General features: G+C 46.1%; 1 protein-coding gene across 2 annotated transcripts in view; it reads right to left on the bottom strand.

Moving 5' to 3' along the window:
- Positions 1-246: 246 nt before the first annotated feature.
- The window catches only part of LOC126175404 (patched domain-containing protein 3), a 410,507-nt gene continuing 396,962 nt past the window's right edge, over positions 247-13,791 (bottom strand). For both annotated transcript variants that reach the window (XM_049922197.1, XM_049922198.1), the window contains 4 exons: positions 6,957-7,270; positions 5,255-5,467; positions 3,936-4,145; positions 247-2,420 (listed from right to left, as the gene is read on the bottom strand). In XM_049922197.1, coding sequence (XP_049778154.1) covers positions 1,185-2,420; positions 3,936-4,145; positions 5,255-5,467; positions 6,957-7,270 — 1,973 coding nt within the window. In that variant the 3' untranslated portion in view covers positions 247-1,184. The remainder of the gene's footprint in view (positions 2,421-3,935; positions 4,146-5,254; positions 5,468-6,956; positions 7,271-13,791) is intronic.

A 13,791-nucleotide genomic window follows, 5' to 3' on the forward strand; every position in this document is an offset into this window, starting at 1 on the left:
GTTTAATAGAAACAATACTTCGAGGTCTTTGGTGCTTTCGAGAGTCAAACGGATTATTTTTGGTTGGGGAAAATTGGAATTCTGCACCACTTTGGAATTCTAAAACGTTCATACATAAAAATGTAGAGTCTAGATGAATTAAAAAACAAACATCGAAACTTTGAAAACATCATTTGCATTTGAAATTACTACAAAAACTCCAAACGAAATTTTCTGAAATACGGAAACACAAATAAAAAAACCGAATTCCAGAGTTCGAACAGTTGCTACCATTTATTTAAGTCTTTGGCTACAGATATTTATACTGTATGAGAAAGAGATCCATTAGAGAGAATGGTCTGGAAGACTTATTGGCGAGCATTATGAAATAAGCATTATCATAGAATAATTCGAAAGCATATCTGAAAGAAGTACAAGAATAGAATTGGATTTTCCATTTCAAAATTAACATTTTCAAGAACCCAGGATCTGACATACACACTCTACATATAAAGGTTTGCTTGTAGGATAATACATTTACCGAAAAATATAAATAACAATTAATGTCCCATTTCATTACAGGTATATTTTAAAATCACTTGTTAGCTGAATGAAAACAACAAAACTGTTTCATCTTCAGGGGTTCATCACAGTTTTGTTTCCAGGCAACTAACTTATCGATTACACCGTCGATGAGCAAGACGTATAGTACTGGGGTGAGGCTCTTCTCGAGACGCAGAAAACGGCGCAATAACATTGTATAAAAGGTATAAAAATATTCACAAGTCGCTCGAACCACTCGTACAAAATTACACAGTCGTTGTTAGTTTTCTATAACGTCCTGCTGAACATTCTGACCACGGAAAGTGTCAGTCCACGTGAAACAATTGGATGAGTAACAACTAGCTTACCTTCCCGCTTCGTCCACATTATTCTGGTATTTACTTCCAAAAAGTTGGTATTGAACATAGCCGTTACACCTACCAGACCTCGTGAATTATCACGGAGGTAAGACACTTTAAAGACACCGTTCACGTACGTTAATGGACTACAATGGAGATCTGTAAGCGGTGTCATTTAACCGACGAACTGTCCTCACGGTACTCCGGAGGTTATTTCCATCTCTGTGGTCCCTGAGGCTTTTCGGACAGAGGATTGTCCGGAGCTTGGGCAGGCCGACGCACGCCGAGGTACTGACCGCGGTGTCAGCGGAACTTGTGGTCGCCGTGGTAGCCGGGCGAGCCTCTGGAGTGCACCTGGTACTGGTGGCCGGTGCGCGGCGAGTGCTGCGATCGGGACCTGGGCCGGCTGTGCGCATGCGCGCCGTTCGTCTCGTGCACGGTGTACCTCCTAGGGATGTGGGCGTCGTCGCGAGGGCGCGCGCGGCCACGCGGGGCGTCGCCATCTTGCCAGTGGCGGGGTCGGCCGCGCCCCTCCTCGTCGCTGACGTAGCCAGAGTTGTTGTACGCCTCGGGGATCCTACGGAACACCTCCAGGCTGGCCGACGACTTGCGCCACCCTTCCTGGTAGCGGCGTCTCTGCGCCGCCTCCTCCTCGTCTTCTTCCTCGGCCGCGGTCGTCTTCTTCTGCAGACGCCTCTGGGACTTGCTGGAGCTGGACTCGCTGGAGTCTTCTCCCGACGTTCCCAGACCCAGATCCTTCTCTACGCCGCCACCGTTCCCGTCGGTGTACTTTCCGCCACTGTACGGTGAAAGCCCAGACAGAGGCACCCCGAAATGGTGGTGGAACGGGGTGCCCGACGAACCACCCAGGAAGAGCGGCTGAGGAGTGACTCCGACATCACCGTTTCCTTTGCGGAAAGGGTACCCGTTTTGGTGAGCCGGCTGAAGAGACGGATGCGGAATACAGTAGGGATGTGGGAAAGCCTTCTCCACTGCGGACAGGTGGGTCTCAACAGGTGCTTCGCCGTCCTCCTCCTTCTTCTTTCGCGTGCAGGAACCGGGCCCAAATATCGACAGCAGGACTGGCAACAGGAAGAGGCCGTGCATTGCTCCAAAGAAGATGACCAGGAACACCATCTTGAAAAATACCAAGAAGATGTAACTGCCTGCCAGCAGCAGGGAGATCACAGCCAGAATGGTACTGGACGCTCCTTGGATGATAGGGAGGCCCAGGGCATACAGGCATTCCTTCACCCTCTCCTCAGGGTTCGTGGCCTTGGAAGACATGTAGGCGTAGCAGATGTGTGCTGTGAAGTCCACGGAGAAGCCGATGCACATTATGAGGTTAATCATGGAGATGGAGTCGAGGCGCACGCTCCAGAGCGCCATGTAGCCGGCCACCCCAGCCTCGATCGATATGATGGAGAACGCCACCCACAGCGAGCACAGAGCGTTCGGGATGAAGATGAAGCACACCAGCATCATGATCGAGGCGCCGATGATCATGCTCTGGATCGACGTCGGCCGCACCAATTCAAACTAAAACAAAACAGAACTCGTTGTACATATTACATCTTTTAGGGAGTCTTTCATCATGCCTTTCTTGCAATCATTATAGGCTGATAGCCAATAAAGTTAACTGTCGTGACAGACATAATGACTGAAAATACACGTACGTTTCATGAATACAAAATGAGAAGAAATGGTCGTAGATGTACTCATATAATTTTATTATATGTTTGTTTCGACTGCAGATATTTTATTAGATTCCTGATGCATTTCAGTAACTTGTCATCTTCAAGAAAAAATGAAATACATTAACAAAAAGCACTAGTGTATCATGAGTGCAAACTTATGCTTCGTACCGACAAAGCTGATGACATGCACCTATCTGTTTAATGTGAGGAAACCACTAAAATATTTTTGATCAAGACGTCATACAATTATCATATACTGATTGGATGCGTCTATTTTCTATTTCAAATGCTGCGTGACTGAGAACTCCTGCCACTCGTGCTACTAAAAAGTCAGATTGTCAAATATATATCGTCCTAAGAATCCAAAATAAACCCCTGCAGGGAATAAACAGACACCACTAATCTCAAGGACGTGGTCGTGAAAAACTTAACGATTATTGTAAAAGCATATATTCTTTCAGTTGTCCAAGTGGGTTCACAGTTCCATTTCAGAACATGTAACTTACTAGGTTACCCTAATCATATTCACCAGGTGCTGCAAGCGTTGTTCTTACACATGCTCAATGTCTGCATACCAACCATTTATATTGTTCAAAAAAATATTCATAAGACTGAGCAGAAAATGAAATGGTCAATGCCGTTGAGAACAGAATGTTCGGGAACAGAACTTTTGAAGAAAGTTTCTTAAAATAATGACAGTGATGATCCTCTGCACTCTAAAATAGGACGGAGATTAGTAGTGAGTGGAGTGCTTAGGGGAGAGTTTTGTTGTTGTGTAGGGCCTATGTTAAGAAGAGTTTCAGTCTGTCTCTGAACATTATGAACGTTGATTATTAACAAAAAATTTTCCTCTGTGTATGGCCCCAACTTGTTTAATGCTTATCCGTGAGTTTCTTAACCACCCAGTGTATCACTATTAGGCATTTATGGCATTATCTTTTTTGTCTTTTATCGTCACAGCTGCTTACAGCGCTAAGTTCCAGAGAACAGTCTACAGCAGCCGGCTTTATTTTCCTTCTAATATAAGCAGATGTCTATCTATTTTTTGTAGCAAATTGTTACCAGTGGCATTGATTTTGCTTTACTTTCTCATACAGTATGATGCAAATCTGTATTGGATCATTCCTCGTAATAATCCTTCCATTATTGCAGAAAATATTTACGTTATCAGAGCAGACTGAAAACAGTGACATGGGAGTTAATGAGAAGCTCCATCATATACACAGCCCTGATGATGGATTAAATGTGTTTCATGTTTAATGAAAGAAAAAGATAGGTGTCATCTATAAGCGACTACCTTATTATGCAGTCTACAACTATTGATCGTACATTGTACATGAAACTGTTGTGAGCGTACCTGATCGAAGAAGACGAAGTACGGATGGAAGACGCTGACGTTGAGCGGCGATTCGTGGCAGATTTTCCTGAGCGCCCTCACCATGGCCTTCTCGTCGTTGGATGTTGAAATGTTCACAGCTTGAATCAGGAATCTAGAGGCGATGATCCTGGTTCCCTCGTCGTTGAATTTCACGTCTAGCGAGAACGGGTTTGGTTTGAACAACCACAACTGAAAGAAATGGAAAACCCGTTTTGTGGTCAACAGTAGTGTAAAACAAAATTCCCAAATACATTACACATGATGGTATAAACAATATTACGATTAATAGTTGAGAACATTTCACGTGGAGAAACAGCGGTCTGGCTCAAAATACTTTAAAATAGATTAAAAACAGTCTTGAGCGCAATAAAATGTTTGTTTACAATGGTTACCGGTTTCGGTCAGAATATGACCATCTTCAAACCATTTATACCACGATGGTAGGCTGTAGCGGTGAACAGAGCAGGTGTTTTGACCAATATTTTATTGCGACGAAGACTGTTTTTCATTCAATTTAAAGAATATTATTGTTATTTATTTTATAAATACACGCGAAAAAGTCGTCTACTCGCCGAAAGTGGATTGTAATTCATACGCAGGGTGGTCAGATATAGCGTGAAAAACTTGTTTACGAGTTGATCACAACTAAAGTTAGACAATCAGTCAGCTGCGCGTGCTAATTCAAGCGGCCCGCCAGATACGAGTACCGTGAGTGTCGACCGAGAGAGGTGGCGCAGTGGTTAGACACTGGACTCGCATTCGGGAGGACGACGGTTCAATCCCGCGTCCGGCCATCCTGATTTAGGTTTTCCGTGATTTCCCTAAATCATTCCAGGCAAATGCCGGGATGGTTCCTCTGAAAGGGCACGGCCGACTTCCTTCCCTAATCCGATGAGACCGATGACCACGCTGTCTGGTCTCCTTCCCCAAACAACCAACCAACCAACCAACCATGAGTGTCAGTTGTTCTCATACCGTAGGTGACGGCGCAAGAAGAAACTGCTACGCCTTTGGCTCGGGCTCGAACCTTATTACCGTCCCATGTCCAATTTTTGTATCGCTTTCGTGTCCGGTTTTAGGGTACCAAATGGAGCACACGTTTGGCGGCACCGTCTCCGAATGTCTAACTTCAACGGTCTTAACCAGGAAACTCCGCAACATACCGAATGTTTTCTCAACAGTTATTTATCAGCACAGCCTACTCTGGAACACCCTTACAAGCTTTCCAGACTGTTTCTGACCATTCTGCACAGTCACGTAGAATTACTATAGGTGACCCTACGCCCAAGCTGACTGACCTCTTTTAGTGTGTTGATGAAGTCCTCTTCTGTGTCGATGCTGACGTTGAGGTAGTCCTCGTTCCTCCTGATGTAGCCCACGAAGGAGCGGAGCCACGACTCCGTGTACAGCGGTGAAGAGATGAAAGTCGTGTTCTCGAACGTCTGCGTCAGGTTCTCGATCTCGTCTTGCACGGCACGGTCAGAGTAGTTCAGGTTTCCTGTGATAACAACCTGTAACACAAAAGAGCAATGTATAGTCAGTATTGCACTAGATAATGATTGGCTATTTCTCTGGGTAGATCAGAGGTTGCCGTCTAGCCTAAGATCCCTGTCCGACGAATAAATCTCCATCAACAGCGTCTTGTGCCACTGTCATCGAAACTTGTGTTTCGAAAGTCTCTTTACGATGTATGGCAGTAGCTTATAGCGTACCATTAACGTTACACCATTTTGTGTACGTTCCGGGATGGTGTATGTATAGCTAACCTCTTTATCAGAACTGCTCAGATTTTACCGTCGTACTCATTACGCTACATGTTTATGGAAGAGAGTAATACAGATTTGCTTAGTGTCTCTTGCGAGGTGTGTTTTCATATTGTCTGGAGGAATTCCTTTCGAAATTATCAATAACATTCCTTCTGAATTTCTCTTTGGAGTTTATGATTATACCTCTAACACTCTCACTCTAACCAAATAAATATTTTACAAATCAAAAAGCTCTTTTTCGAACCGCCTCTGTCTTCCTCTTTTTCTGTTCGGTAAATGAATTCTTAATCTTAAATATTTTCTTCGTGTTCGGTACAGCAACTGCTATGTAGTGTGAAAATGTACCACCGCGATTCCATCTTGGGTACATAAGTTCTTTACATATTATTGATGGTTAAATCAGCCCCTGCCCACTCTCGACAGGTACAACCATAACTCTATAATAAATCTTCCAATCAAATTGTGATTTCTCATCTATTAGGCCTATGTAAGACTTTCATACCTGTGAGACGAGTTGACCTAAATATTTCGCTCTTGTAAGAAACTGTAACGAGTTATTACCTCCACTGGCGGATTTTTCACTGCCTCGTGAGTCAACTTCCAGTCTTTTTATAAAAGACTGGATAGATACGTATATTAAAATCTCAGGCTGCATAAGGGCGACCACGGTAATGTGGGGATTTCGAAAATACATCGAAAAATTGTTGAACCGGTTTTCTCATATAAGGGAGAAAAGTCACATGTCCGGAAATGCTTCATTTTTAAGCTATTACTGGAAGAAATTGCGTGATGTTACTGATAAAAGTAGAACTATTAATTCAGTCTTCGAGAATGTACAATCTTTAAGTCTGTTCATCGTGGGTTTGAAGTACATATTTTCACATTTTACGGCATGTACCAGCGGTGTGTATCATGGTAGGCGGACAGGCAAAGAATGGCCAGTTTTGTGATATAAACATATGTATACTCACAACATTTTTTATGTAAGGTCTTGTGGGACCAAACTGCTGAGGCCATCGGTCCCTTCTTCACCTTTTTTTGTCAGGCACAGTATTTGACACTTGTAGCAATCCATAGTAATCCATCATTACTACTTCGGCATTTTCGATGCATTAGATAATACTGTAAGTGCGCTCCAAGATTTTGTTTACTTTTTTATGGTATTATTAAGCAACAACCGTGGACATGTTAAAAACAGCTGTTACCGCTGTGAAGACAAAGGAAATGCGCTAACCTGTATGCGGTAGGGGAACTCCCGGAAGTAGAAGTCCTCGCGGTCGTAGAACTCGACGGAGTAGGAGTCGGCGCGGGACAGCTTGCGGCGCTCCAGGCCCTCCTCCATGGTGGTGATGCCGTAGCAGGCGCCCGCCAGGTAGGCGGCGAACACGACCAGCACGACCGCCTTGACGGACCTCCTGTTGAGCAGGGCGGCCACGTGGTCGCGGAAGAACGCCATGCACGCGTGCTCGCCGTTGTCGCGCGGGTCGTCCGGCGCTGCGGGGTCGATGCCGCCGGTGCACAGCCACCGGTACCAGCGGGGCTTCTTGTCTGCAACGGGAGAGTCATCGGAGCACTCGGTGCAAGCAGCTCCCAGGCTGCGGAGTGCTACACTCGAACACTTGTCGCCGGGAGTGTCAGAGCTAAGATTTTATTTCATAGTTCGACCGGCAGTGTAAACGAAAATTTGCAAAGGAAGTGGAAAGAGTGAGATGGTGCTTTCAAACAGCAATATAAGAATCTTCTAGTACAGTCTCCAGGTGTGTTTACAGACCAGCATGTATAGACAGAATTGCGTACGTAGTGAAGGACGTGTAAATGTTCTGTAGCTGTTGCAAAATAGTAACATGAGTTATTTACAGGGTTTACCTCGGTGAAGATCAGTTTGGGTTCAGTAGGACCCTAGGAACATGCGAGGCAATACTGAACCTATGACTTATCACGGAATATACACTCCTGGAAATTGAAATAAGAACACCGTGAATTCATTGTCCCAGGAAGGGGAAACTTTATTGACACATTCCTGGGGTCAGATACATCACATGATCACACTGACAGAACCACAGGCACATAGACACAGGCAATAGAGCATGCACAATGTCGGCACTAGTACAGTGTATATCCACCTTTCGCAGCAATGCAGGCTGCTATTCTCCCATGGAGACGATCGTAGAGATGCTGGATGTAGTCCTGTGGAACGGCTTGCCATGCCATTTCCACCTGGTGCCTCAGTTGGACCAGCGTTCGTGCTGGACGTGCAGACCGCGTGAGACGACGCTTCATCCAGTCCCAAACATGCTCAATGGGGGACAGATCCGGAGATCTTGCTGGCCAGGGTAGTTGACTTACACCTTCTAGAGCACGTTGGGTGGCACGGGATACATGCGGACGTGCATTGTCCTGTTGGAACAGCAAGTTCCCTTGCCGGTCTAGGAATGGTAGAACGATGGGTTCGATGACGGTTTGGATGTACCGTGCACTATTCAGTGTCCCCTCGACGATCACCAGTGGTGTACGGCCAGTGTAGGAGATCGCTCCCCACACCATGATGCCGGGTGTTGGCCCTGTGTGCCTCGGTCGTATGCAGTCCTGATTGTGGCGCTCACCTGCACGGCGCCACCACGCATACGACCATCATTGGCACCAAGGCAGAAGCGACTCTCATCGCTGAAGACGACACGTCTCCATTCGTCCCTCCATTCACGCCTGTCGCGACACCACTGGAGGCGGGCTGCACGATGTTGGGGCGTGAGCGGAAGACGGCCTAACGGTGTGCGGGACCGTAGCCCAGCTTCATGGAGACGGTTGCGAATGGTCCTCGCCGATACCCCAGGAGCAACAGTGTCCCTAATTTGCTGGGAAGTGGCGGTGCGGTCCCCTACGGCACTGCGTAGGATCCTACGGTCTTGGCGTGCATCCGTGCGTCGCTGCGGTCCGGTCCCAGGTCGACGGGCACGTGCACCTTCCGCCGACCACCGGCGACAACATCGATGTACTGTGGAGACCTCACGCCCCACGTGTTGAGCAATTCGGCGGTACGTCCACCCGGCCTCCCGCATGCCCACTATACGCCCTCGCTCAAAGTCCGTCAACTGCACATACGGTTCACGTCCACGCTGTCGCGGCATGCTACCAGTGTTAAAGACTGCGATGGAGCTCCGTATGCCACGGCAAACTGGCTGACACTGACGGCGGCGGTGCACAAATGCTGCGCAGCTAGCGCCATTCGACGGCCAACACCGCGGTTCCTGGTGTGTCCGCTGTGCCGTGCGTGTGATCACTGCTTGTACAGTCCTCTCGAAGTGTCCGGAGCATGTATGGTGGGTCTGACACACCGGTGTCAATGTGTTCTTTTTTCCATTTCCAGGAGTGTAGTTTAAAGTAGGAAGAGCCTACGTTTATAGCTTTTGTCGATTTAGAGAAACCTTTTGCCAATATAGTCAACCTCAGTTGAGGAGGGCCTCCAAGTGATAAGACGCTTGTGCTGGAAAGTGTTCACGAACCAGCCCTGTGTGCCATTGTTCATATGAATATGAAAGAAAGAAGCACTGAATCACACATAAACTTTACATACACAGGGTGTCCCAGAATTGTTGAGACAATTTTCGCGGTTGTGTAGAGGATGTCTTAAGGAAGAAATTCAGGATAGGAACCCGTGTCGGGAAACGCCATCCAACGATCCTACAGGCTCCGGAGCCTGCTATTATTAGGCCACCCCTTCGGCAGCAAACGTTACTTTGTATAAGGACGGAGCCTAGTCGGAGCCTCCCTCACTGTCTGTTATTATTCAGTAATCGCATCTGGTTGCCTCGATCTACAGTGGGGGAACATGGAGCGCGCAGAAAGGTCTTGTCTCCTCTGATCCTTCGGTGGATGACTGTTTTGGACACAGGTTTCCATTCGCTGTTTATTTTTCTCCTGCATACCGAGAAACAATGGAGAATTTAGAGGGTTCCAGGAGAAAAGTAAACTGCGGCTGGAAATCCGTGTCCGAAACAGCTGTCCACCAACGGAACAGCGCATTCATAGGAGACAGCGCTATTCTACGCAACAGCTAGCTCCATATTCTCCACTGGCTACCATAGCAATCACTCGCGATTATTGTATAACAAACAACATTTGGAGACGTTCCAACTACGGTCCGTCAGCCTACAGAGTCATCTCTGATGCCGATGGGGTGGCCTAGTGCCAGGTGCCGGCGCCTGTAACTTCGACGCTCTGTAGCATCGTTGGATGGCGTTTCCGGACACGGGTTCCTATCCTCGACTTTTTCCTCGAGACACCCTCCAATACCCCTCGAAGTTTGTCGCAATATTTCTGGGACACCCTGTATTACTGTATTTTGTATTAAATGTCTCACGAAAAGCAGTAGCAAATGATTTTATTACCTTAAAACTAGGCGCTGACATTTCACTCTTAGTAACCAGTGATTTTGTACGTATTTTCTTCCAGAAGAAATTAGTTTCGCTTGTATTATAGATATTCTTTTTTAACCATCCTTATTAATGCACTACTGGCTATTAAAATTGCTACACCAAGAAGAAATGCAGATCAAACGGGTATTCATTGGACAAATGTATTATACTAGAACTGACATGTGATTACATTTTCACGCAATTTTGGTGCAAAAATCCTTAGAAATCAGTACCCAGAACAACCACCTCTGACCGTAATAACGGCCTTGATACGGCTGGGCATTGAGTCAAACAGAGCTTGCATGGCGTGTACAGGTACAGCTGCCCATGCACCTTCAACACGATACCACAGTTCATCAAGAGTAATGACTGGCGAATTGTAATGAGCCAGTTGCTCGGCCACCATTGACCAGACGTTTTCAATTGGTGAGAGATCTGGAGAATATGCTGGCCAGGGCAGCAGTCGAACATTTTCTGTATCCAGAAAGGCCCGTTCAAGACCTGCAACATGCAGTCATGCATTATCCTGCTGAAATGTAGGATTTCGCAGGGATCGAATGAAGGGTAGAGCCACGGGTCGTAACACATTTGAAATGTAACGTCCACTGTTCAAAGTGCCGTCAATGCCAATAAGAGGTGACCGAGACGTGTAACCAATGGCACCCCACACCATCACGCTGGGTGATACGCCACTATGGCGATGACGAAAACACGCTTCCAATGTGCGTTCACCGTGAAGTCACCAAACACGGATGCGACCATCATGATGCTGTAAACAGAACCTGGATTCATCCGAAAAAATGACTTTTGTCATTCGTGCACCCAGGTTCGTCGTTGAGTACACCATCGCAGGCGCTCCTGTCTGGGATGCAGCGTCAAGTGTAACCGCAGCCATGGTCTCCGAGCTGATAGTCCATGCTGCTGCAAACGTCGTGGAACTGTTCGTGCAGATGGTTGTTGTCTCGCAAACGTCCCCATCTGTTGACTCAGGGATCGAGACGTGGCTGCACGATCCGTTACAGCCATGCGGATAAGATGCCTGTCATCTCGACTGCTAGTTATACGAGGCCGTTGGGATCCAGCACGGCGTTCCGTATTACCCTCCTGAACCACCGATTCCATATTCTGCTAACAGTCATTGGATCTCGACCAACGCAAGCAACAATGTCGCGATACGATAAACCGCAATCGCGATAGGCTACAATCCGACCTTTATCAAAGTCGGAAACGTGATGGTACGCATTTCTCTTCCTTACACGAGGCATCACAACAACGTTTCACCAGGCAACGCCGGTCAACTGCTATTTGTGTATGAGAAATCGGTTGGAAACTTTCCTCATGTCAGCACGTTGTAGGTGTCACCACCGGCGCCAACCTTGTGTGAATGCTCTGAAAAGCTAATCATTTGCATATCACAGCATCTTCTTCCTGTTGGTTAAATTTCGCCTCTGTAGCACGTCATCTTCGTGGTGTAGCAATTTTAATGGCCAGTAGTGTTGTCTTAAAAGACTGTACAGCTACTTCAGGATCAACACAGAGTTTTTCCTCCTGGATGTCTAATCTCCTAATTCCATGGCAACGGGTATTCGATTTAAAATGAGTGTTAGCACCTTATTTCTCGTTCATTTGTTTCACAAATAAAGGGCATTTATTGCTTGTTCTTGGTTAAGTATCTGCAAGAGCCATGAGTAAACTGCATTACATACATCCTGGCTTTCTGACATTTTCATCGTTTTTCTCTGCAAGCCTCTGTCTTCACTATCAAGTACGCTCCTAAATTTTGTAACAGCATCACTGTTCTTATGAATGTCCGATGTTGTAGCATTTCCAACCTTACATTCCCAAGCTAAATTTGATCCACTAGAACTCTCTTCGACTGGTCTATTATTTAAGTTTATCAAAAACATCTAGAGCTACACGTTTGTTTTTAACCGCTACTGTGAACAGCACGAGCAACGACGTCTGGCAGGGTGAGGGGAAACGCCGAATTGGCCAGCTCGGCGCCAACGCTATTTCTACGTAGTGCACGCGCAAATTGGAATTCACCAACCGGAACGCTTTCGGTTGATCGGTATTCGAATGATCGATGTTGTTTTGTACATTTACAAAATTTTGAAACAATGATAAAAGTAAACATATAAAATTTTACTTTATCGTCATTGCTGTATATTTCTGTGTAAATAATATTGACAATGTGATTGATACATAGGGTTACCACCTTTGGCAAGTCAAAAGTCAGGACACTGCCACGTTTCGCAGGTCAAAAAGTCCGTATGTATTAAACAAAAGATAGCATTTAATATGTTAGATGTTCAATTCTTACTAACTTTTGTCAGTTGATATCCTTACACCGAAACTAAACTACGAATACAACAGACTCTTCAACACAATTAACAAATCGAGGCGGCGAAACAATATTGACATCAAAAACCACAGTTTTGTTGCTCTCTCGTGTATTTTACACACATTGGCTTTGATGAATAAGATGATGAAGTTAAGATTATGAAATTAAAAATTATGCAATATGACATAAAAAGATGAAACTGTAAAAGTAGACCAATGACGTAGGGACTTGAGGATGTCACGTCATATTCATGTGGCGACACGAGACAATTTTCTAAAATTGGGGCCTATCCCTACAAAATTGACACAGCTAGCAAACAGTGATAGGTTAACTTCAGTTATGTTCAAATAAAAAGACTTCACTAGCGATTTGCTCGAATCAGCCCCAAGGACTGTTTTAAACTTCACTTATGGAATAGCGCAAACTGGTTAGAGAGCATCTATATCTTTCACTATATGCGCTGAAGAGCCAAAAAAATGGTATACCTGCCTAATATCGTGCAGGGGTCACGCGAGCACGCAGAAGTACCGCAACACGACGTGGCATGGACTTGACTAACGTTTGAAGAAGTGCTGCAGGGCATTGACACCATGATTCCTGCAAGGCTGTCCATAAATGCTTAAGACTACGAAGGGTGGAGGTCTCTTCTGAACAACACGTTGCAAGGCATCCCAGATATGCTCAGTAATGTCCGTATATGGGGAGTTTTCGTGGCCAGCGGAAATGTTTAAACCTAGAAGAGTGTTCCCGGAGCCACTCTGTAGCAATTCTGGACGTGTGGGGCGTCACACTGTCCTGCTGGAATTTCCCAAGTCCGTCGGAATGCACAATAGACATGAATGAATGCAGGTGATCAGACAGGATGCTTACGTACGTGTCACCTGTCAGAGTCGTATCTAGACGTATCAGGGGTCCCGTATCACACGAACTGCACACGCCACACGCCATTACAGAGCCTCCACTAGCTTGAACAATCCCCAGCTGGCATGCAGGATCCATGGATTGATGAGGTTGTCTCCAAACCCGTACACGTCCAGCCATTCGATAGAATTTGAATCGAGACTCGTCCGACCAGGTCCAATGTCGGTGTTGACGCGTCCAGGCGAGCCGTAAAGCTATGTGCCGCGCAATCATCAAGAGTACACTAGTGGGCCTTTGGCTCCGAAAGCCTATATCGCTGATGTTGCGTTGAATGGTTCGCACGCTGACACTTGGTGATGGCCATCATTGAAATCTGCAGCAACTTTCGGAAGGGCTGCACTTCTGTGACGTTGAACGATTCTGTTCAGTCGTCGTTAGTCCTGTTCTTGCAG

The sequence above is a fragment of the Schistocerca cancellata genome, chromosome 3, assembly GCF_023864275.1.
Source record: "Schistocerca cancellata isolate TAMUIC-IGC-003103 chromosome 3, iqSchCanc2.1, whole genome shotgun sequence".
Classification (NCBI taxonomy): Eukaryota; Metazoa; Arthropoda; class Insecta; order Orthoptera; family Acrididae; genus Schistocerca; species Schistocerca cancellata.